General features: G+C 47.3%; 1 protein-coding gene across 5 annotated transcripts in view; it reads left to right on the top strand.

The window, feature by feature from the left end:
* Positions 1-518: 518 nt before the first annotated feature.
* LOC129860966 (protein SOGA1-like) overlaps positions 519-25337 on the top strand; it is an 82834-nt gene continuing 58015 nt past the window's right edge. For 4 of the 5 annotated variants that reach the window (XM_055931940.1, XM_055931943.1, XM_055931941.1 and 1 more), the window contains exons 1-3: positions 520-1807; positions 7546-7770; positions 16132-16290. In XM_055931940.1, the coding sequence (XP_055787915.1) occupies positions 896-1807; positions 7546-7770; positions 16132-16290 (1296 nt within the window). In that variant the 5' untranslated portion in view covers positions 520-895. Of the gene's footprint in view, positions 1808-7545; positions 7771-16131; positions 16291-25337 lie in introns of all 5 variants that reach the window. The other variant, XM_055931942.1, reaches the window with a different exon arrangement.

Here is a 25337-nt window from a genome sequence, read left to right as displayed (position 1 = left end):
ACAATACTTTCTTCAAGCCCTATTTTAAAGGGATTGTTTACTCACACGAATTCATGTTTAACAACATTCTTAGTAGATCTAATATCTCTATGTTCATCACACAGTGCACCAGACTGATGCATTTAGCTGTTGAATTCCACCTCTGGCTTTGGGCTAAGCCCCCAATGTCCTGAAATCCTAGAAACCCCCCTGGTAAACATGTTCTATAAGCAGAACTGTATATGTTATTTATGGATTTGGCCAGCTAAGAAAGGCAGGGGTATCATATGAAACATTGCCTAATTGTTACCAGTAAATTTGGGCTGAATTAATTATATTCGTGTCATCCATTTCCTGCAAAGGTCAGCTTTGCACCAGCCGGCCTATACTGTCCAAATATTGTTTAAGTCTGAATTGAATAGCATATAGCCTATGTTTGTAGTAGGCCTATGCATCTTCTACCTATTTATGTATTTTTTACTTGTGCTTCTTGAAACGATCTACAAGTCTGGGTGGCAGCAGAGAGCTCTAAGTGATGCTGAGTTTCCAGACAGCGATTCGCCACAGACAGAACCGCTAAACGCTGGGCGGAGAAAAAAACTCGCGAGCACACTTCCACTCTGTTTCTACCACTTCGAACCACTCCGGCGAGATAGAGTTGCATATGTTAGTGCAATATGAGTAGAAGATGTGCCAAAACCTAAACGGAATTAACCATAAAACATCATTAGGCCTACGGCGTGTTATGTTATTGTAGCCTAATTTGCCGTTTCCATCTCTATGCGCTGTTAAATCCGGTTTAATAGGGATTGCTGCAGTTTATTTGTTTGCAGTTGTGAGATAAAAGCTCGACTTCTTCTGCCTTTGCTGATAGGGGTTTCATTTCTGTTTTTCTGTAGTTGTCAAAGCGGAATGAATGACAAAGACAAAGGCTGATGTTAATTCGCCAACTCACTTTGTCTCGCCGAAGGAAAGGAGACACAGGCACAAAATGGAAAGCGGGACGGAGAGCGCCAACAACGGGCAGGCGAAGCCTCAACAGCAGCACCAGTTCGAGCAACAGCCCGTAGTGCAGCCCATTCAAGTCAACGCGAAGAAAAAAAATAATCGGGCTCCATCACCCGCCAGACCCAAGGATGTGCCTGGATGGTCCCTCACGAAGATCCGTGGAGGAATCGGTACACCAACACTGAGCGTTAAACCAGGATCCATACATTTAGGCAGCCGGGTGTCCAGGCGTAGTCCGGTTAGCGGGAAAGAGACGAAATCTGAGAAAGGAAAACTGACGGGAAAATCCACGTTATCGGTAGGCAGTGCCCAGAAGAGCAGCAGTAAATCGATGAAAGGTGGTCGGAGGAAGGTGTCCGATGCGAGCAACGCCTCCGACGACCAGAGCAAAGACTCAGGTTGCGCTGCGGGAAAACGGTCGTCAACGGATAGCAGTTCCGAGCTCTCCGATTGTGCATCGGAGGAGAATAAACTATCCACCGACGCTCTGAGTAGTGACACCGAATCCAACAGCCGAGGCGGGGGTCTTGATGGCGATCAACCAAGCAGTGACTGCGGACATGGACCACCGGATAGGGGTAGTCCTGGTGACCATCACGCCAAGACCCCAGTTGATAAGAACCGAATCTCCCTGGGAGTGGAGACCGTAGGGGGGAGCATTTCTCCCGGGGATGAACGGTCTCTTACCTCGTTCGACAGCCGGGTGCCTGCCAGCACATCCCTAGCTTTCTCCGACCTGACGGAAGAGTTCATGGATGGCATGCATGAAGAATTTGTCAGAGAAATCGAGGAACTGAGATCAGAAAACGATTACCTAAAAGTAAGCATATTTTTTGCAAATTGTCTTCAGCTACAGAAATTCCTCCCTCAGATTGCTCTCATTTGTGAAAGAAAACAACAACAAAACCCTACTCTCCAAGAACGGTTCTGTTCAAGGGGCAATCTGTAGTTGCTACCTACATTTTCTACTTATAAGTGAATGATATTGTACCCATTGATTCTTGAAGAAAATAACTTAGAAATGCCCCATGAGCTTAGTTAAACTGTCATAGTCCCACAGACAACCCAAAATATAAGCTTGTTTTACTCCAGTGTTTGTAAACACACACTATATGGCCTCAAAACATGTTTAAAACATGGTCTATGCATGGTCAAAACTATAATTTTGATATCATGGACGGTCAGTACTTGCAAACATATCTTTGTCTGTGAATTTGAGAGTGGTTACATTTGTCCAGCCCCATCCTTCAGTTTGTACTGAAACAGGGGCGGTATTCACTTTGTTGTTGTTTCAACTGCTCAATGCCGCTTTAAGAGATGGAGCCGAAATACTGTTTTTATTGGATCACCAAAAAAACGAAGTGCATTTGCATAAAATATTCACGCATAATCACGGTTCTGAACTTCAAGTTAAAAAAAATCAGGGCAAACCCAAATTGGCCACATAGCCAACAACTTCTTAAGTGCATGATTGTTAACACATCCTCACTCTTGTCCAAAAACAACAACAAAATACCACCCTTTGAATGCACAGAGACATAGGGTGGTCAGTGTTATCTCAGAATATAAACCCAATGTTTTCTCAGCTGATGATGGTGAGGTGGTTAGTAAATTCCCAAAACATCAGAGGTGGTTGGAGGTGGTTGCAGGGGCTCATCTGTTACGCACGAGATGATTACAGTGACATGGTTAAGACAGCTTGACTAATTGTATTTTATCATCCAATATAATTGCCACACTTCACGGAGCCTGCTTCAGTGGGGGGGCTTAATAATTAATTGAATTATCTTACAGGCCTGTGTGCAGAGGCGCACCATGACAACGGGTTATCCAATCAACTTCTAGGTTACCTTAAGCACATTTTCTTTCTTTAGAATTATTAGATTTAGAATGATGATGATTATGGTATACATAGCCTACTATGTGGTGGCCATCTAAGATCAAAAGTCCACCAGGACAGTCATGCTAGGTTTTTGATTGATTGCTGACCATAATCATCAAATCCATCTGACTGATTGATTTTTATTTATTTTACTAGGCAAGTCAGTTAAGAACAAGTTCTTATTTTCAATGACGGCCCAGATGGAACAGTGGGTTAACTGCCTTGTTCAGGGGCAGAACGACAGATTTTTACCTTGTCTGTTCGGGGATTCGATCTTGTAACCTTTCAGTTAATAGTCCAACACTCTAACCACTAGCCTACCTGCAGATTACCACAGACAGCCATGGGGAGCCACATCTTTTTTTATTAGTCAGTCTAATTAGGCGTAAAAATCAGGTCATGCGTGTAGCCATAGTAGTACCAGACCTCCACAGCTTTATTTATTCATCCCGTGCTTCCGCTGTCAGGTCCTCTACTCACCTGTCTGACTATTGCAGCTGTTTTCAGGGGGTAGTCTGCCTCGTGCAGATGCTGCAGTCGAGTGTGCCTACCGTCCTCATTCCACACATCATTGTTTGCACCGGTCTGCACTAGTGACGAGCTCTGCAGTGGTTGACCCACATTCCCCTGTCTTCTATCAGCGTGCGCTGCGCGGCAGCCCTTCGCACATTAGCCATGCGATAAAATGCTTCTACTTACTACTACTACTACTACACATTTCATCCACCACCACCTTTATAAATATTTGATCTGCTTTATTACTATCCTGTTGTCAGGGGGGTTGTAGGATTTGGGCTAATGCCTCTCAAACTGCACACTGTGTTGTTATGTAAGTAGTAGTAGGTAATGCCTCTCAAACTGCACACTGTGTTGTTATGTAAGTAGTAGTAGGTAATGCCTCTCAAACTGCACACTGTGTTGTTATGTAAGTAGTAGTAGGTAATGCCTCTCAAACTGCACACTGTGTTGTTATGTAAGTAGTAGTAGGTAATGCCTCTCAAACTGCACACTGTGTTGTTATGTAAGTAGTAGTAGGTAATGCCTCTCAAACTGCACACTGTGTTGTTATGTAAGTAGTAGTAGGTAATGCCTCTCAAACTGCACACTGTGTTGTTATGTAAGTAGTAGTAGGTAATGCCTCTCAAACTGCACACTGTGTTGTTATGTAAGTAGTAGTAGGTAATGCCTCTCAAACTGCACACTGTGTTGTTATGTAAGTAGTAGTAGGTAATGCCTCTCAAACTGCACACTGTGTTGTTATGTAAGTAGTAGTAGGTAATGTCTCTCAAACTGCACACTGTGTTGTTATGTAAGTAGTAGTAGGTAATGCCTCTTAAACTGCACACTGTGTTGTTATGTAAGTAGTAGTAGGTAATGCCTCTCAAACTGCACACTGTGTTGTTATGTAAGTAGTAGTAGGTAATGCCTCTCAAACTGCACACTGTGTTGTTATGTAAGTAGCAGTAGGTAATGCCTCTCAAACTGCACACTGTGTTGTTATGTAAGTAGCAGTAGGTAATGCCTCTCAAACTGCACACTGTGTTGTTATGTAAGTAGTAGTAGGTAATGCCTCTCAAACTGCACACTGTGTTGTTATGTAAGTAGTAGTAGGTAATGCCTCTCAAACTGCACACTGTGTTGTTATGTAAGTAGTTGTAGGTAATGCCTCTCAAACTGCACACTGTGTTGTTATGTAAGTAGTAGTAGGTAATGCCTCTCAAACTGCACACTGTGTTGTTATGTAAGTAGTAGTAGGTAATGCCTCTCAAACTGCACACTGTGTTGTTATGTAAGTAGTAGTAGGTAATGCCTCTCAAACTGCACACTGTGTTGTTATGTAAGTAGTAGTAGGTAATGCCTCTCAAACTGCACACTGTGTTGTTATGTAAGTAGTAGTAGGTAATGCCTCTCAAACTGCACACTGTGTTGTTATGTAAGTAGTAGTAGGTAATGCCTCTCAAACTGCACACTGTGTTGTTATGTAAGTAGTAGTAGGTAATGCCTCTCAAACTGCACACTGTGTTGTTATGTAAGTAGTAGTAGGTAATGCCTCTCAAACTGCACACTGTGTTGTTATGTAAGTAGTTGTAGGTAATGCCTCTCAAACTGCACACTGTGTTGTTATGTAAGTAGTAGTAGGTAATGCCTCTCAAACTGCACACTGTGTTGTTATGTAAGTAGTAGTAGGTAATGCCTCTCAAACTGCACACTGTGTTGTTATGTAAGTAGTTGTAGGTAATGCCTCTCAAACTGCACACTGTGTTGTTATGTAAGTAGTAGTAGGTAATGTCTCTCAAACTGCACACTGTGTTGTTATGTAAGTAGTAGTAGGTAATGCCTCTCAAACTGCACACTGTGTTGTTATGTAAGTAGTAGTAGGTAATGCCTCTCAAACTGCACACTGTGTTGTTATGTAAGTAGTAGTAGGTAATGTCTCTCAAACTGCACACTGTGTTGTTATGTAAGTAGTAGTAGGTAATGCCTCTCAAACTGCACACTGTGTTGTTATGTAAGTAGTAGTAGGTAATGCCTCTCAAACTGCACACTGTGTTGTTATGTAAGTAGTAGTAGGTAATGCCTCTCAAACTGCACACTGTGTTGTTATGTAAGTAGCAGTAGGTAATGCCAGGTTAAGCCCCTAAGGCTTTTTGTGTTTGATTTAAATCATAAATCATTTAAATCATAACATTGTTATTATTCAGGTATATCTCAGCTGGGAAAAGTTCAGTTCTGTATTCATCTCAGTGTTCTGTAGGGGTTTACCCCTGGACTGGTGATGTAGACTACCAGTTATGATGGGGTTGTTAATGCTATATACGTTGTTAATGATTCTGAGAGGAAGATACACATCCTGCTAAGGAGACAGTGACAATGATGGTGTTTATGACTGATCTGATGCTGACATATACTGTACATTAATGATTAGAATGAGTATAATGATTGGCTCATCAAGACCCTGTATATGGTAGGTAAGCATTTCCAACCATTCTAACCCCTCGTTTCTCCTCCATGCTTCCCCCATCCTCTCTCCTCCATGCTTCCCCATCCTCTCTCCTCCATGCTTCCCCCATCCTCTCTCCTCCATGCTTCCCCCATCATCTCTCCTCCATCCTTCGCCCATCCTTCCCTATCCTCTCTCCTCCATCCTTCCCCATCCTCTCTCCTCCATCCTTCCCCATCCTCTCTCCTCCATCCTTCCCCATCCTCTCTCCCCCATCCTTCCCCATCCTCTCTCCTCCATCCTTCCCCATCCTATCTCTTCCATCCTTCCCCATCCTCTCTCCCCCATCCTATCTCTTCCATCCTTCCCCATCCTATCTCTTCCATCCTTCCCCCCATCCTCTCTCCTCCATCCTTCCCCCCATCCTTCCCCATCCTCTCTCCCCCATCCTTCCCCATCCTCTCTCCTCCATCCTTCCCCATCCTCTCTCCTCCATCCTTCCCCATCCTTCCCCATCCTCTCTCTCCATCCTTCCCCATCCTCTCTCCTCCATCCTTCCCCATCCTATCTCTTCCATCCTTCCCCATCCTCTCTCCTCCATCCTTCCCCATCCTCTCTCCTCCATGCTTCCCCCATCATCTCTCCTCCATCATTCTCCATCCTCTCTCGTCCATCCTTGCCCCATCCTCTCTCCTCCATGCTTCCCCCATCCTCTCTCCTCCATCCTTCCCCCATCCTTCCCCATCCTCTCTCCTCCATCCTTCCCCATCCTCTCTCCTCCATCCTTGTCCATCCTCTCTCCTCCATGCTTCCCCCATCATCTTTCCTCCATCCTTCTCCATCCTCTCTCGTCCATCCTTGCCCCATCCTCTCTCCTCCATGCTTCCCCCATCATCTCTCCTCCATCCTTCTCCATCCTCTCTCGTCCATCCTTGCCCCATCCTCTCTCCTCCATGCTTCCCCCATCATCTCTCCTCCATCCTTCCCCCATCCTCTCCCCTCCATCCTTCCCCCATCCTTCCCCATCCTCTCTCCTCCATCCTTGCCCCATCCTTCCCCCCATCCTCTCTCCTCCATCCTTGCCCATCCTCTCTCATCCATCCTTCCCCATCCTCTCTCCTCCATCCTTCCCCATCCTCTCTCCTCCATGCTTCCCCATCCTCTCTCCTCCATCCTTCCCCATCCTCTCTCCTCCATCCTTGCCCCATCCTCTCTCCTCCATCCTTCCCCATCCTTCCCCATCCTTTCTCCTCCATCCTTCCCCATCCTCTCTCCTCCATGCTTCCCCATCCTCTCTCCTCCATCCTTCCCCATCCTCTCTCCTCCATCCTTCCCCATCCTCTCTCCTCCAACCTTGCCCCATCCTCTCTCCTCTATCCTTCCCCCGTCCTTCCCCATCATCTCTCCTCCATCCTTGCCCCATCCTCTCTCCTCCATCCTTCCCCATCCTTCCCCATCCTCTCTCCTCCATCCTTCCCCATCCTCTCTCCTCCATCCTTCCCCATCCTATCTCTTCCATCCTTCCCCATCCTCTCTCCTCCATCCTTGCCCCATCCTTCCCCATCCTCTCTCCTCCATCCTTCCCCATTCTCTCTCCTCCATCCTTGCCCCATCCTTCCCCATCCTCTCTCCTCCATCCTTCCCCATCCTCTCTCATCCATCCTTCCCCATCCTCTCTCATCCATCCTTCCCCCCATCCTCTCTCCTCCATCCTTCCCTCATCCTCTCTCCCCAGGATGAGATGGAGGAGCTGCGCTCTGAGATGTTGGAGATGAGGGACATGTACATGGAGGAGGATGTGTACCAGCTGCAGGAGCTGAGGCAACAGTTTGAGCAGGCCAACAAGACCTGCCGCATCCTGCAGTACCGCCTCCGCAAGGCTGAGAGACGCAGCCTCCGCGTGGCCCAGACGGGACAGGTAGACGGGGAGCTCATCCGAACTCTGGAGCAGGACGTCAAGGTGAGGGGAGAGGGAGAGAATCTGGATGGAACTGTGTTTGTAAGGGTGGGGTGTGTCTGTCATCATCGACTTCGATGGACAGCTAAGGTGGTGTGTGTGTGTATGCGTGCGTGCAGGCCAATGCATAATTCATATGTTAGCAACACAAACAGAAACTTGAAGAGCTACTGAACATTGGGTAATTGCTAGCATTTAGGTGTTCACAGACTTCTGGAAACTTCAAAGATAGGGGGATAACAGATCATAGGACAAAAGTTACATTTGGCTTTAAATGCATCCACTCACAAACCATTGATGGGATTTCTTGTTAGGAGAGACATTTCTGGTTGTGGGTCTTCCTACTGACCTGAGGCTATGGTTACACATCCCAAATTCACAGCTGTTTGTGAACCATTTCCATGTGACAGAAGCACAATGAGATCTTTCTCAGAAATCGAGGAAGGAGGGAAGAGAGGGGGAGAGGAGAGTGGAGGGTGATGATGTCATCTCCTGAAGGCTGGCTGCTCTCCCTCATTAAAAACGGTCCAGTTGTATATCTTTAAAAAAAGAGAGAGAAAGAAACGCGAAGAAAAGCACCTCTTCTTTCTGGCAATCTAATATTATGCCTCTGAGCAGTGTTTCTCTGCTGACTCTGGGGGATATGGAATTAGTCTGGCTCCCGAGTTAGGTTCTCAGCAGCCAATCGGGCCACAGCGGGAGGGCGCAAGGCTCTCCAGGCCGCGGGAAGCCAGTCAAAAAAGGCTGTTAACACAGGAAACCAAAAACAAACCACAGGGATGTGACCCCGGCGGCCTCTGCTCTCCGCCATCTCTCTCTCCGTATTCCTAAACAGCCAGGCCCAGTCTCTCAACACATACCTGATTGTTTCCTCTAGCTACCAACTACACCAGGTCAAATGTTCCCTTCTTGTTCCCTCAAATTGGGTTTAAACACTCCCATGCCCTCCTGACTCACTCCAAATTGAGTTCATCTGAACAGTGAGTCTGGCTTTGTTCTCTGACAGTAGGGGTTAATCAAGCATCAAACCAAGCACTGGGGAAGGAAATGTGTGTCACATGTTTTAGAGGATTTGGGCAAATGTATTCCTAGTGATATTTGAGACCTGTCCTGTACCAGCCACTGTAAACCCTCTATAACTTGAACACTAGTACACTATGTTACATTCAGTGGATACAAGCTGTTTCAACACATTGGGGAACGTTCTTTAGACCAACAAAATACTCAGTCTTTATTAGTCACACTGATATGTCTGCATGTCTGGCAGACATATCAGTGTGGATGACGGATCACCACCTCAAGCTGAACCTCGGCAAGACGGAGCTGCTCTTCCTCCCGGGGAAGGACTGCCCGTTCCATGATCTCGCCATCACGGTTGACAACTCCATTGTGTCCTCCTCCCAGAGCGCTAAGAACCTTGGCCTGATCCTGGACAACACCCTGTCGTTCTCAACTAACATCAAGGCGGTGGCCCGTTCCTGTAGGTTCATGCTCTACAACATCCGCAGAGTACGACCCTGCCTCACACAGGAAGGGGCGCAGGTCCTAATCCAGGCACTTGTCATCTCCCGTCTGGATTACTGCAACTCGCTGTTGGCTGGGCTCCCTGCCTGTGCCATTAAACCCCTACAACTCATCCAGAACGCCGCAGCCCGACTGGTGTTCAACCTGTCAGGTTTTGGCCAGAACTGTTCAGGTTTTGGTCACTAGATGTCCCCATTGCACCTTTTTTGTACCTTTTGTTTTTCCTTGCTCTAATTATTGTTTGCACCTGTGTGTCGTTCCCTTGTTAGTATTTAAACCCTGTGTGTTCCTCAGTTCCTTGCTCAGTGTTTGTATGTTAGCACCCAGCCCCAGCCCAAGCCTTGTTCTGAACATATGATTCTCTTATTGGATTTTCCAGAGGTTCTCTGGTTTAGTTCTTGTGTATTTTTGAGTAGTCTTTTGAGGTTTGTTTTTCCCTGCTGTTTTTACCACTTTGGAGTTTCTTTGTATTTTGGAGGATATCCATTTTGTGCTTCTTGGCTTTATGTTTGGACATTGTGGATTTAGATTCTTTGCCTAAAGATTTTGTTCTTTAATTAAACCACCATCTCTAGTACTGCTGTGTCTGCCTCATCTTCTGGGTTCTGATGACTATTAGTGACTGTTTCTCGCACCGGGTCCTGACACAACCTTCCCAAGTTCTCTCACGTCACCCCGCTCCTCCGCTCTCTCCACTGGCTTCCAGTTGAAGCTCGCATCCGCTACAAGACCATGGTGCTTGCCTACGGAGCTGTGAGGGGAACGGCACCTCAGTACCTTCAGGCTCTGATCAGGCCCTACACCCAAACAAGGGCACTGCATTCATCCACTTCTGGCCTGCTCGCCTCCCTACCACTGAGGAAGTACAGTTCCCGCTCAGCCCAGTCAAAACTGTTCGCTGCTCTGGCACCCCAATGGTGGAACAAAGTTCCCCACGACGCCAGGACAGTGGAGCCAATCACCACCTTCCGGAGACACCTGAAACCCCACCTCTTTAAGGAATACCTAGGATAGGATAAAGTAATCCTTCTGCCCCCCCCCCCCCCCCCCCTTAAAAGATTTAGATGCACTATTGTAAAGTGGCTGTTCCACTGGATGTCATAAGGTGAACGCACCAATTTGTAAGTCGCTCTGGATAAGAGCGTCTGCTAAATGACTTAAATGTAAATGTAAATGTAGTCACATAGTACTCAACCAACATCACATAAAATAACATACTGTAAGTTGATAGGGCTGTAGTAGTAGGGCTACACTTAAATTGGCTTAAGGTCATTGTTTTAAGTCCTTGTTCCCTGAGTCACGCTAAGCTGTTGCCTTTTTCCTGTTACATCCTGCCCTGCAGCGCTCTGCGGGGGGAGGGGTGTGTACCCTTGCATGCATAAAGTTTTCACGTGTGTGTGATATCTGGAGATGGTTATGGGATACCCCTGGTCATTTTCTGGCCTCTCTGACCCGCTGTCCTAATTCCAGAGCTATGAAACATCTTGGTCTGATACAGGTAATAGAAAACAGTGAGGTCTACCACAATGTCAATGGATATACACTAAGGGAAATACAGTATTTGCTCCAAGAATGTCCAGTAGGATATGGAATTAGTCTTGCATTACACTGTCTGGGTCAGTGGTTTTTCTTCAAGGCAGCTAGCTATCTTAATGGATACACATCAAACCATTCTCTCCCAGCCTGGAGGCTATGATGCTATTGTCATTTTTTGCTGGGGAAACCGACTGAGGTATTTTATTTATAGTCATAAACCACGGTCTCTTCACGCTACCTGTGATCTGTGGTCTTCACTGTTTACTTGGCTCAGGTGTGAAAGATACCATATCCTTCCCTTCTGGCCATCACATGTACAGGAAGTGTGGGCTGAGCTTCCATGTACTCATAGCAATAGACGTGTTGCATATTTTAATTTTTTAATTTTTTAAATATTTTAATTTTAATTAAAAAAATTATTTAACCTTTATTTAACTTGGCAAGTCAGTTAAGAACAAATTCTTATTTACAATGATGGCCTACCAAAAGGCAAAAGGCATCCTGCGGGGACGGGGTCTGGGATTAAAATAAAGAAAAAAATACAATATAAATATAGGACAAAACACACATCACAACAAGAGAGACAACACAACACCACATAAAGAGAGACCTAAGACAACAACATAGCAAGGCAGCAACACATGACAACACAGCATTGTAGCAACAGAACATGACAACAACATGGTAGCAACACAACATGGTAGCAGCAGAAAACATGATACAAACATTATTGGGCACAGACAACAGCACAAAGGGCAAGAAGGTAGAGACAACAATACATAACGCGAAGCAGACACAACTGTCAGTAAGAGTGTCCATGATTTAGTCTTTGAATGAAGAGATTGAGATAAAACTGTCCAGTTTGAGTGTTTGTTGCAGCTCGTTCCAGTCGCTAGCTGCAGCGAACTGAAAAGAGGAGTGACCCAGGGATGTGTGTGCTTTGAGAACCTTTAACAGAATGTGACTGGCAGGACGGGCATTGTATGTGGAGGATTAGGGCTGCAGTAGGTATCTCAGATGGGGGGGAGTGAGGCTTAAGAGGGTTTTATAAATAAGCATCAACCAGTGGGTCTAGCGACGAGTATACAGAGAAGACCAGTTTACAGAGGAGTATAGAGTGCAGTGATGTGTCCTATGAGGAGCATTGGTGGCAAATCTGATGGCCAAATAGTAAAGAACATCTAGCCGCTCGAGAGCACCCTTACCTGCCGATCTATAAATTATGTCTCCGTAATCTAGCATTGGTAGGACGGTCATCTGAATCAGGGTTAGTTTGGCAGCTGGGGTGAAAGAGGAGCGATTACAATAGAGGAAACCAAGTCTAGATTTAACTTTAGCCTGCAGCTTTGATATGTGCTGAGAGAAGGACAATTTACCGTCTAGCCATACTCCCAAGTACTTGTATGAGGTGACTACCTCAAGCTCTAAACCCTCAGAGGTAGTAATAACACCGGTGGGGGAAGGGGCATTATTCTTACCAAACCACATGACCTTATGTTTTGGAGGTGTTCAGAACAAGGTTAAGGGTAGAGAAAGCTTGTTGGACACTAAGAAAGATTTGTTGTAGAGCGTTTAACACAAAATCCGGGGTGGGGCCAGCTGACTATAAGACTACATCATCTGCATATAAATGGATGAAAGATCTTCCTACTACCTGAGCTATGTTGTTGATGTAAATTGAAAAGAGCGTGGGGCCTAGGATCGAGCCTTGCTGTACTCCCTTGGTGACAGGCAGTGGCTGAGACAGCAGATTTCCTGACTTTATACACTGCACTCTTTGAGAGAGGTAGTTAGCAAACCAGCCCAAAGACCCCTCAGAGACATCAATACTCCTTAGCCGGTCCACAAAAATGGAATGGTCTACCATATCAAAAGCTTTGGCCAAGTCGATAGAAATAGCAGCACAATATTGCTTAGCATATAGGGAGGGAAAGGAGAGGTTAGTGAGATAGGGAGACGGGTGGATTCCCTCTCTCTCTCCCTCTCTCCATACCTCTCTCAGCAGCAGATATAATAAATCATATATGCCATTTAGCAGACGCTTTTATACAAAGCAACTTAGAGTCATGCGTGCATTGATTTTACATATGGGTGGTCCCGGGAATCAAACATACTATCCTGATGTTACAAACGCTGTGCTCTACGAACTGAGCTACAAAGGACTGCAGATAACAGCTGGGCAGCAGTAAGAGCAGCATCCTGGAGATACTATACACATAGATACCGTCTCCACGTGTCAGCCAGGCAGGCCCGGTTCAGAGAGCCGATTGGCTTGCTCATGGAGTTCCAGGAAGTGTTGTTGATCCCTGTGCCTGCTGCCTGCTCAGCACGGCACTAGCAGGAGCGTGTGTGGATGCCCACAATGTGGATTATACTGTAACCACTAAACAACTGTCGTGCAGAGGTTGGCTCTTTAACAGCTGGGGAGCCTTTTTATATATACACAGAAGGGAAAAGATGACTATTCTGTTTCTGGAGGCTGCAACAGGAAGGATAACAACTAGATGATAGGTACATTAAAATGCACCAGTTGGGTATGCCTGTTAGCTGATGCTGCAATACTGGATCCCATCATGATTTAAATAGCTAAGATTTATGGTATATACTCTATATAGTATATACTCAATGCTTTCATAGAGTATGCTCTCCTTTGTAAGCACTTTCTTAGCTTTTTAAAGTAGAAAATACAATATCTCTTCAAGACATACTTTACAGTAAAGTCAGTAAGGCATCGGCTAATCAAGTTGGCAACATTGCAAATGGCAGTGCTGTGGCAGTGCTGACAGGCAGGATCAGATAGCGAACAGGGATCTGCTTCAGCACGCACACACACTCCAATGCACGCATGCATGCAAATACACATACGCGCATGCAGACACACACACGCACACATACACAAATACATGAAAGACACCCTTTTGATGGTTAAATGTCTCCTTTTGATTCTGTCTGACTCTGTCCAGTGGACCACAGAGAATAGAGGGCATCTCAAGTGTTTAGGTAGGAGAGCTGGCTGATAGATGTTTGAAGGCTGGGACTTGACCATAATGTACCAGTCACTCCCCCCTACATACACACTGACTGTATGCCTGTCACGTTCTCTAGTGCCAGCTGGGGCCCCTCACCAATGCTAAAACTGCTCGTTGGGTGACCCTAGACGCTGATCTTGGGTGAGTCTTTCATTTTTTCCAACTATTGGTTAAGGTTAGGATTGGGAGAGAGCAAGCTGATCCTAGATCTGTACCTAGGGGAAACTCAAGGTGTTTTTTCTCTTCACATATCAAAGCATTATATTTATTGGGAGGTGCAGGCAGACAAAGCAGTGTATGGAAAGGAGCTGAACTGTGAGAGGGAGAGTCCTCTCATTGAATGTGTGTTAAGTTAACAGGTCATTAATAAAGGCTGTTGTTTACTGCCAATGAGGCCCAATCACCATAAAGCATCAAAGTCTAAAAACATAGCCTGGAAACCTCCCAGAACGCTAATGAAAGAGGCATTGATTTGACCATGCAGTCCATCTCCCCGCCTGTCCCTCTTCTCCCTTCTACAGTACGGAGAGGAGAGGGCAGAGAGGGAGAGGCAAAAAGAGGTTAAGGAAAGAGAGAGAAAGAGAATCACAGACTTGTGTGTGTATAAAGGTGAATAAAATGTTGTTTGTAAATAATGTATTGTCTCTGTCTCTGTTGTTTTCCTTCCTTAAAAGGATAAGTTAAGGACAGCATTAAAAACAGCCAAGCAACACACAAAGGGAGATACGTAGGAGAGAGTGAGAGAGAGAGAGAAATTAATTAGAACGTGGTGGTGAACTGGGCAGTTGGTCCAGCTCAGAGTGGGCAGCACAGAGGGGCATTGTGGTTCCCAGCTGCACATTGGCTCTGGTTCAGGGGCAGAGAGAATCCCCCAACGCACACACACACACACACACACACACACACACACACACACACACACACACACACACACACACACACACACACACACACACACACACACACACACCTGTTTCCTGTCACCCCCTTCCTCATTCAATGAGATCAGCACTGTACCACCCTATACAAATAGACTCTCATCTCATGCTATGATGTTGCACAGAGGGAGAGAAATATAGTGAGGGTGAAAATTAAATAATAATAATGTGCCTTGTATCATTGTTTACATTTTCAGTATAAACTGTTTTCAGAACATTTGACAGAAAGATGACAATCCACTCATGTTTTGGATATGTTTCCCATCTATGGTATAAATATGCATGTCACCTCCTTTCCATATAAACAATTAGAACCAGGCAGTTGGGTTTGCTTTTGGACTGAACAACCTGTTAGTGCCCTGTGATATACAGTCACACACACACGGTTCTTTGTTATGATAAAATATGCACCTTATGTTGTTGTTGGCCCAACAGAACATCATACACTCATCTGGATAGGGTCTGTGTTTAATGGCCTTCCAACCGCTCAGAGGAACATATATTCAACTTTAAAGTGCCAGTGCATTCAAAAACGTGATTTGCCTGGGTTTTATATATATTTCCAAACTATGAAGTTGGAGTAATAATATGAAATTGTGAAAATGATGATAATGTCCTTTCAGTGTAAGAGCGGTTTGAAAAGACCGCCTGAAATTTCAACCTGTTTTGGTGGGATGGAGTTTTGGCCTGCCTAGTGACATCACCAGGCGGTAAATTAGTTAACAGACCAATAAGAAAGAGAGTTCCAATAACAGCTAGTTTTCAGTTTGTCCCTCCCCACTCAGACCACTACCAGACAGTCTTAGCAAAATTCTTGCTTGAGAAATTCCCTTTGCTAAGAAGCATTTTCATTGAAAACAATCCCAGTGAGGTACTTAATTGTCTCCCAGAAATGATTTGATAATGAGTTAGACACGGCTGCATTGGACCTGATCAGCCGGTTATAACAGTCTTGTTCTGTAGCAACATGTCAACACATGATTATCTCAGAGCTGATCTCTGCTCCACTCCTACACATATTAGTGATAATGCTGGGTCATACTATCCAAATAATGTGTTACTTACTGCTGTAACACATTAATGATAAGCTACAGTATGGTGTGATTTATTACTGTGCTGTGAATACACCATCAGCAGAGAGCCATACATGTCTTAGGCATATATATGTGGTCATACTTTAAACAAATTACTTTTTACAGTATAAAGGCTTTATAGGGTATTTATAGTATGACTCATTTAGTATGACTCTGGATCATGGCATGTGGATCATACATCTCACTGATGCTGACCACCCTCCCTCATGTCTTCTCTCTCTTCTCTCCTCCTTTGGACGTCAGGTGGCTAAAGACGTGTCCATCCGGCTGCACAACGAGTTGGACTCTGTGGAGAAGAAGAGGGGTCGTCTGGAGCAGGAGAATGAGGAGCTGAGGGTCAGGCTCCAGGACCTAGAGGTGGCCAAGCAGGTCCTGCAGGCTGAGATGGAGAAGCAACGAGAGGTAAGACATGATGTACTGGGAGGGGTGGGGTTGGGCTGAGCTGGGTTTACTATGGTCGGGCCGTGTTGAGAGGTAAGACATGATGTACTGCCGGGCTGAGTTTGGTTTGGCTGGGCTCGGTTGGGTTGGGTTGACCATGGCTTTGTCTAGCTGGGCTGAGCTGGACTGGGATTAGCTGGGTTTGGCTATAGGTTACGCTGTGTTGAGTTGGCTAGGTTAAGTAGGCTTTCTTCAATGGTCCATATAAATTCACCGGGTTTGGAATAATAACGTTGAAGTTTGGGACCTCATACATGGTCAGACTGAACCACAATGACATGTTGTTCAGTACGTTGTGTAGAAGGAAGAAGTGGGCGATTTTAGTTTTTTGATAAAGGGTTGTGTTTTTGTTTGGACTGCTAACCATTTGGCGGTATGTTTACTGGACAGAGTTGAATAGAAAACCGTGGGAGGAAGCTGCTTTGTGCAAGTCTTTCTATCCTCATAAAAGCTTCCGTTAAAAACACTCTTTACTCTCTACAGATATTGCGTTATGCTCAGTTAATGCTCTCAGGAGAAATCAAATGTCCTCTTCTATCAATCTCTGCCCTCCCTCTGTGTTGACTAATCTGGAGTGCACAAAGGGAGGCCCCTCTCTCTCCTGCCGTCCCTTTATGGAGGAGAGGAGAGCAGGGAGGGGGGCTGATGACTGACCGTGGCCTTGGCCAAGCTCTCAGAACCGGGGCTGGCTGGCTGGGTAGCTGGCTGTCTAGCTGACTGCGAAACAAAGTCACTCTCTCACTAGATGGATGGCTGGCTGGCTGACTGACTGACTGACTGACTGGCTAGCTGTGTGGTTGGCAGGCTATGCTAACTGGGGTACTGCTGCTGTATTGTGCTTGCCCCATGGAAAAGAGAATTCTTTGCATAGCTGACACTTCTGATCCAGGACTGTTATGTGTGCCTGTCTATCCCTGGCTTCACTACCCGCCCTGTCTCTGTTCTCAGTCAGTTAGGAATGTCTCCGGCTCCGAGAGAGAGAGAGAGAGAGAGAGAGAGAGAGAGAGAGAGAGAGAGAGAGAGAGAGAGAGAGAGAGAGAGAGAGAGAGAGAGAGAGAGAGAGAGAGAGAGAGAGGAGAGAGAGAGAGAGAGAGAGGAGAGAGAGAGAGAGAGAGAGAGAGAGAGGAGAGAGAGAGAGAGAGAGAGAGAGAGAGAGAGAGAGAGAGAGAGAGAGAGAGAGAGAGAGAGAGAGAGAGAGAGGAGAGAGAGAGAGAGAGAGAGAGAGATGAGAGAGAGAGAGAGAGAGAGAGAGAGAGAGAGAGAGAGAGAGAGGTGTAATACAAGGAGGTTTGTAAATAATTGATTGGTATTCTGTGGCTCCCGTCTGGGTGTGTAAGTGATGCTGCTGTAGTATTGAGCTCGACAAGCAGCTTGGCCTGGCTAGCCCATTGGATTCTGCTGCTAGTTGATCTGCCTCCTGTGATATTAGTCAGGCTGATGATGCTGGCCAGGTTGAGGAGAAGAGAGCGAGAAGGAAGGAAAGAAAATATACAGTTTTTGCAATGTTTTCTGAACATTTTCTCTGTTACAACTTCCTTTGTATTTCAATGTTTATACCCTTAGTTGGATTGAAAGATTTGGTCAGCAACACTTGAGTCCATATTTAGGATGTGTTAACCATTGGGCCTAAGTTAAATCCAGATTGGCTGCTGACTATTTCTGATATGTCTCCTAAGACAATCTGTTTAAAACCCACCTTAGGTTCTCAGTGTTTCATCTTGTAAATGGACTATGATGCATCCACCATCCACACTTCTAAACCAATTGAAACAGTTTTGGGTCAAGAGTAGGGGAGTCGGGGAACCGCTGAGGCTAAGTTAGGACAGCTCTCTCTTTTGATGATTAGATACATTTGAGTGGTTTTGGCTGCCTGGTTCTACTGCATTGTCCTCTATTGTTGACCAGACAGATGTTTGATAAGCAGAGATTGCACAAAAATGGACAAAGGAAAGTGGAATGATAGCAACCCCTTCCCTTTCCAAAAGAGACACAGAACACTGCTGATGAAGTTATTAACTCCTATCCCTCCTCATTCCCCCTCTCATTCCAAGAGCATTGATTCACATTCCAGCTGTTTTGACCCTCTGAAGGTGATGAAGCTGGATTTGATGGAGGGGGGGTTAGGGTAGGGAAGGAAGGGGAGGGGGTTGTGGGGTTGGGTCCTGCAGCAGCTCAAACTGAGATGAATGGAGACAGAGGTGGGCCTATATGTATGGGGTCCTTGCAGGGGGAAGGAAATCAGGGAAGATACTGCCCTTAATTGGAAACCTCAATGGTGAGAGGGCGAAGAAAAATTCCATAGGGCATCCTTTCCCCTCTCCTTCTCTCTCTCTCTCTCTCTCTCTCTCTTCTCTCCTCCTCCTCTCATCTCCTCTCCTCTCTCATCTCTTCTCTCTCTTTCACTTGTTTTCCCTCTGTTTCTTTTTCTCATTCTCACTACCTCTCTCACTTTCACTCCTAGTCTCTCTCTCTTGTTCTCCACCAGTCTCTCTCTCTTTCTTGGAGGTTGTGGGCAGACTGGGCAGTGTTTTCTGTTTACTGGTGTGTTTATTTGTGGACTCTCATTACCCCAGAACAGTATTTATTTGTGGGCTCTCATTACCCCAGAACAGTGTTTATTTGTGGGCTCTCATCACCCCAGAACAGTGTTTATTTGTGGGCTCTCATCACCCCAGAACAGTGTTTATTTGTGGGCTCTCATTACCCCAGAACAGCGTTTATTTGTGGACTCTCATTACTCCAGACAGTATGATTTTGTGGGCACTCATTACCCCAGAACAGTGTGATTTATGGGCTCTCATCACCCCAGAACAGTGTGATTTTGTGGCCTCTCATTACCCCAGAACAGTGTTTATTTCTGGGCTCTCATTACTCCAGACAGTATGATTTTGTGGGCACTCATTACCACAGAACAATGTGATTTGTGGGCTCTCATTACTCCAGAACAGTGTTTATTTGTGGGCTCTCATTACCCCAGAACAGTGTGATTTTGTGGGCTCTCATAACCCCAGAACAGTGTTTATTTGTGGGCTCTCATTACTCCAGAACAGTGTTTATTTGTGGGCTCTCATTACCCCAGAACAGTGTGATTTTGTGGGCTCTCATTACTCCAGAACAGTGTGATTTTGTGGACTCTCATTACCCCAGAACAGTGTGATTTTGTGGACTCTTATTACCTGTAAAGGTTTTCTTCCAGGGGTGAAGGAGAGGACCAAAATGCAGCGCGGCTAGTGTTAAACATGTTTAATACTAACACAAGTGAAACACTACAAACAACCTACAAAATAACAAATGTGCAAAACCGATACAGACCTATCTGGTGCAGAACACAAACACAGAGACAGTTAACAATCACCCACAAACAAACAGTGAGAACACCCTACCTTAATATGACTCTCAATTAGAGGAAAACGCAAAACACCTGCCTCTAATCAAGAGCCATACCAGGCAACCCAAAACCAACATAGAAACGGAAAACATAGACTGCCCACCCAAAACTCACGCCCTGACCATCACACACATAAAAAACACCAGAAAACAGGTCAGGAACGTGACAGAACCCCCCCCCTCAAGGTGCGAACGCCGGGCGCACCAGCACAAAGTCCAGGGGAGGGTCTGGGTGGGCATCTGACCACGGTGGTGGCTCAGGCTCCCACACCACCATAGTCACTCCCCGCTTCTGTATCCCCCTCCCAATGACCACCCTCCAACTAAAACCACCTAAATGAAGGGGCAGCACCGGGATAAGGGGCAGCACCGGGATAAGGGGCAGCACCGGGATAAGGGGCAGCACCGGGATAAGGGGCAGCACCGGGATAAGGGGCAGCACCGGGATAAGGGGCAAGTCCTGGCTGAGGGACTCTGGCAGGTCCGGGCTGAGGGACTCTGGCAGGTCCGGGCTGAGTGGCAGCTCTGGACTGAGTGGCAGCTCATGACTGAGTGGCAGCTCATGACTGAGTGGCAGCTCATGACTGTAGGGCAGCTCATGACTGTAGGGCAGCTCATGACTGTAGGGCAGCTCATGACTGTAGGGCAGCTCATGACTGTAAGGCAGCTCATGACTGTAGGGCAGCTCATGACTGTAGGGCAGCTCATGACTGTAGGGCAGCTCATGACTGTAGGGCAGCTCATGACTGTAGGGCAGCTCATGACCGGAGGGCAACTCTGGCAGCTCCTGACTGGCTGGCGTCTCTGGCAGCTCCTGACTGGCTGGCGGCTCTGGCAGCTCCTGACTGGCTGGCGGCTCTGGCAGCTCCTGACTGGCTGGCGGCTCTGGCAGCTCCTGACTGGCTGGCGGCTCTGGCGGCTCCTGACTGACGGACGGCTCTGGCGGCTCCTGACTGACGGACGGCTCTAATGGCTCGGGACAGACGGGCGGCTCTAATGGCTCGTGGCAGACAGATGGCTCAGAAGGCGCTGGGCAGACAGATGGCTCAGAAGGCGCTGGGCAGACAGATGGCTCAGACGGAGCTGGGCAGACAGATGGCTCAGACGGCGCTGGGCAGACAGATGGCTCAGACGGCGCTGGGCAGACAGATGGCTCAGACGGCGCTGGGCAGACAGATGGCTCAGACTGCGCTGGGCAGACAGATGGCTCAGACGGCGCTGGGCAGACAGATGGCTCAGACGGCGCTGGGCAGACAGATGGCTCAGACGGCGCTGGGCAGACAGATGGCTCAGACGGAGCTGGGCAGACAGGCAGTGCAGAAAGCGTTGGGCAGACGGCCGACTCTGCCCTGCTGAGGCGCACAGTAGGCCTTGTGCGTGGTGCCGGAACTGGAGGTACCGGGATGACGGCACGCACTTCAAGGCTAGTGCGGGGAGCAGGGACAGGGCACACTGACCTCTCGAAGCGCACTATAGGCCTGGTGCGTGGTACCGGAACTGGAGGTACCGGGCTGAGGGCACGCACCTCAGGGCGAGTGCGGGGAGAAGGAGCAGTGCGTACAGGGCTCTGGAGACGCACAGATGGCTTAGTGCGTGGTGCCGGAACTGGAGGTACCGGGCTGAGGGCACGCACCTCAGGGCGAGTGCGGGGAGGAGGAACAGGGCTCTGGAGATGCACTGGAAGCCTGGTGCGTGGTGTAGGCACTGGTGGTACTGGGCTGGGACGGGAAGGTGGCGCCGGATATACCGGACCGTGAAGGAGGACACGCGCTCTTGAGCACCGAGCCTCTCCAACCCTACCAGGTTGAATGGTCCCCGTAGCCCTGCCAGTGCGGCGAGGTGGAAAAACCCGCACTGGGCTATGCAAGCGAACCGGGGACACCACCTGTAAGGCTGGTGCCATGTACGCCGGCCCGAGGAGACGTACTGGAGGCCAGATACGTTGGGCTGGCTTCATGACATCCGGCTCGATGCCCAACCTAGCCCTCCCAGTGCGGCAAGGTGGAATAGCCCGCACTGGGCTAAGCACGCGTACAGGAGACACCGTGCGCTCTTCCGCATAACACGGTGTCTGCCCGTACTCCCGCTCTCCACGGTAATCACACACCTCAGGGCGAGTACCGTGTATGCTACGCCAAACCAACATCTCTCTCTCTTCGCTCTCCCCCAATATCACCAACAACTCATCAAATGTCTCATAATCTCCCATCCTTTCACTTTCCTCCAATCTGTCCAATAACTCCTCCACATTCTCCGACTCGTACCTCAATTTAGCCCACTGCTCCTTCTGGTAAGCACGGGGAACTGGCTCAAATCTCCCACTTGACCCAGCCATACTCCCCGTGTGCCCCCCCCCAAGAAATTTTTGGGGGAGCCTCTCGGGCTTCCAGCCACTCTGCCTTGCTAGCTCCCGCTGCTGCTGCTGCTGCCGCCGTTGCCTGTTGCCACGCTGCTTGATCTGGGTTTGGTGGGTGAGGAACGTGACATTACCCCAGAACAGTGTGATTTTGTGGGCTCTCATCACCCCAGAACAGTGTGATTTTGTGGGCTCTCATCACCCCAGAACAGTGTTTATTTGTGGGCTCTCATTACCCCAGAACAGTGTGATTTTGTGGGCTCTCATTACCCCAGAACAGTGTGATTTGTGGGCTCTCATCACCCCAGAACAGTGTGATTTTGGGGCTTTCATCACCCCAGAACAGTGTGATTTGTGGGCTCTCATTACCCCAGAACAGTGTGATTTTGTGGGCCCTCATCACCCCAGAACAGTGTGATTTTGTGGGCCCTCATCACCCCAGAACAGTGTGATTTTGTGGGCCCTCATCACCCCAGAACAGTGTGATTTTGTGGGCCCTCATCACCCCAGAACAGTGTGATTTTGTGGGCTCTCATTACCCCAGAACAGTGTGATTTTGTGGGCTCTCATTACCCCAGAACAGTGTGATTTTGTGGGCTCTCATTACCCCAGAACAGTGTGATTTTGTGGGCTCTCATTACCCCAGAACAGTGTGATTTTGTGGGCTCTCATTACCCCAGAACAGTGTGATTTTGTGGGAACAAGGCCGTGGAGTGCTTAGGGACACAGACCTCTTTAACAGTCAACCCCAACAAGGCCTAATGCACTCCCTTTGTTTTGCAACCGCCGCTCATTTTGCCACTACTTTTCAAGGAAACACAACACCGAGCCTGCCCCCATTGTATATCTGAATTTCAGGAAGGGCTGTTGTCCTTTGTTTGTAGGGGGCTGTGGGAAGCATGTCCTTGAGCTAGAGAAGGGGAGGAGCCTAAGAGAGGCAAAGAGAAAGTCTGTGGAGCTAAAGGACATGTGATCGTGAGCTACGTCCTTATCAGTCACATGGATGTTTCTCCCAATGAATGAATGATTATGTTCTGGGCTTGAGCCATTGATTATTCAGTATTTCACAACATGCAGATGAGCTGCTGAAGGGTGTATTCATGTGATGAGTAGTGGACAGTTCGGACTAGGACAGTGAACAACAGTGGGTTTTCTTTGGTACCTTGGACAATATTCCATCTTCTGTGTGGCACTGTGGCCCACTTTAGTTCCCACACAGTGGTGGTTATATTCAGTTAGGTTACAGTGAAATGGGTCAGAAATGACACCACAGGCACACATACAGTAGTACACACCCTGTTCTGCTGCATTAGGTGGGTCCTGAGTGCTTCTCCTCCGTGGGTCAAGCTGACAGGTTTAATCTGGGATTCTGCGCTCAGCTTCTGCCAACCAATCAGGTCGCTGTGGGAAATCACTGTCTGTCTGTCTGTCTGTCTGTCTGTCTGTCTGTCTGTGAGTGCGTGCGTGCGTGCGTGCGTGCTGTGTGATCTGATTATAACTCCTCACCTACTTGCTAGTGGCCAAAGTGGATTGGGCTAAACTGGCTGCAGTCCTCCAGACCTGTAGACTGCTAGACCTGCAGACTGACAGACCTGTAGACTGCTAGACCTGCAGACTGGTAGAGCTGCAGAACTCCAGGTCGTAACAGAGCCTTCCCTGGTCTAAACCTCTCCTAGCCTAATAATGATGTAGCTGACCAGCTGTATTTGATAAGGAGCGCCCTGCGCTGGGTGTGTTCCAGAATTCTGCCAAATACAAACAAACCTGTTGTGGGCCATCATGGAATCAAAGTAGATGTGTTATAAGAGGCACTGGATGGATGGTTGTTTTTCTGGGTCATTGGGATTGATCAGGACATCACTGTCTCAGGACAGACGGACTAGATGCATTTCTTCGACTTGCAGTACAATATAGGATGTAAATATAGAGACTTTTTCTTAGTCTAATGCCTGAAGGAGAGAGACAGAAAATATCTTCACTGGCCCAATAGTTACATCATTTCAGGAACAATCTTTTATTTGACCAGGTAAGTTGACTGAGAACACGTTCTCATTTACAGCAACGGCCTGGGGAGTAGTTACAGGGGAGAGGAGGGGGATGAATGAGCCAATTGTAAACTGGGGATGATTAGGTGACCATGATGGTATGAGGGCCAGATTGGGAATTTAGCCAGGACACCGGGGTTAACACCCCTAATCTTACAATAAGTACAATGGGATCTTTAGTGACCACAGAGAGTCAGGACACCTGTTTAACGTCCCATTCGAAAGACAGCACCCTACACAGGGCAATGTCCCCAATCACTGCCCTGGGGCATTATTATAATTATTTGACAAGAGGAAAGAGTGCCTCCTACTGGCCCTCCAACACCACTTCCAGCAGCATCTGGTCTCCCATCCAGGGACCTTCCCTGCTTAACTTCAGAGGTAAGCCAGTAGTGGGATGCAGAGTGGTATGCTGCTGGCTTACTTCATGCTAATGTTAAAACTAAGCCCCCCTCTTTGTCCACTGTATATAGAACCGCTCTCACGCTCCACACCTCTGCAAATTCCTCCTTGGCGATTCACCAGTTTACAGTAGGCCTTTCTTCGTTTGTCCTCTATTGGTTCCGCATCAAGGGTGAAGGCCGATGATGTCACATCAGACCATCAGACACGTGCACGCTCATGCACCCAGGTGGACACAAACACACACACACACATCTCACTACAAAATAAACACATACAGAACAGATTGTTTACAATTGGCTCATTCATCCCCCTCCTCTCCCCTGTAACTATTCCCCAGGTCGTTGCTGCAACTCAACTTACCTGGTAAAATAACGGTAAAATAAAAAATAAAATAAAAAATTGTGTCACAAAACACATAGACACATGTATCCATGTAACACATCTTGGAGCTGCACGGGCCATTTCTTCATGTATGAGTAAGGCACAGCCAACCAAACGCACATTTCCCCCCTAAGGGATCGCAAGGTAATTTCATGCTCCAATAAAAATACACATGAAAATTGAGAAGAGTCATGTCAAGTGTGGAATGGATCCTTACACAGCGACCTGAGGCTCTAGGCTCCTACTCCTCATTACAGAGTGAAAACACTGTGAACATAGAAACACAACCAGCAGACAGAAAGAATGCAGAGCGCTGGAGACCTGTCAGGTTAGATGGAAGTCATTTTATTTCCATTATCCATCTCCTGCTAGTCTCTCCATCCCCAGCCAGCCAGCCTATCCACACCTGTACCAGTCTGCAGGGAAGAGAGGAA

The sequence above is a fragment of the Salvelinus fontinalis genome, chromosome 8, assembly GCF_029448725.1.
Source record: "Salvelinus fontinalis isolate EN_2023a chromosome 8, ASM2944872v1, whole genome shotgun sequence".
Lineage (NCBI taxonomy): Eukaryota > Metazoa > Chordata > Actinopteri > Salmoniformes > Salmonidae > Salvelinus > Salvelinus fontinalis.
The sequence above is the reverse complement of the archived record's forward strand: the minus strand, read 5'-3'. Positions and strand labels throughout refer to the sequence as shown.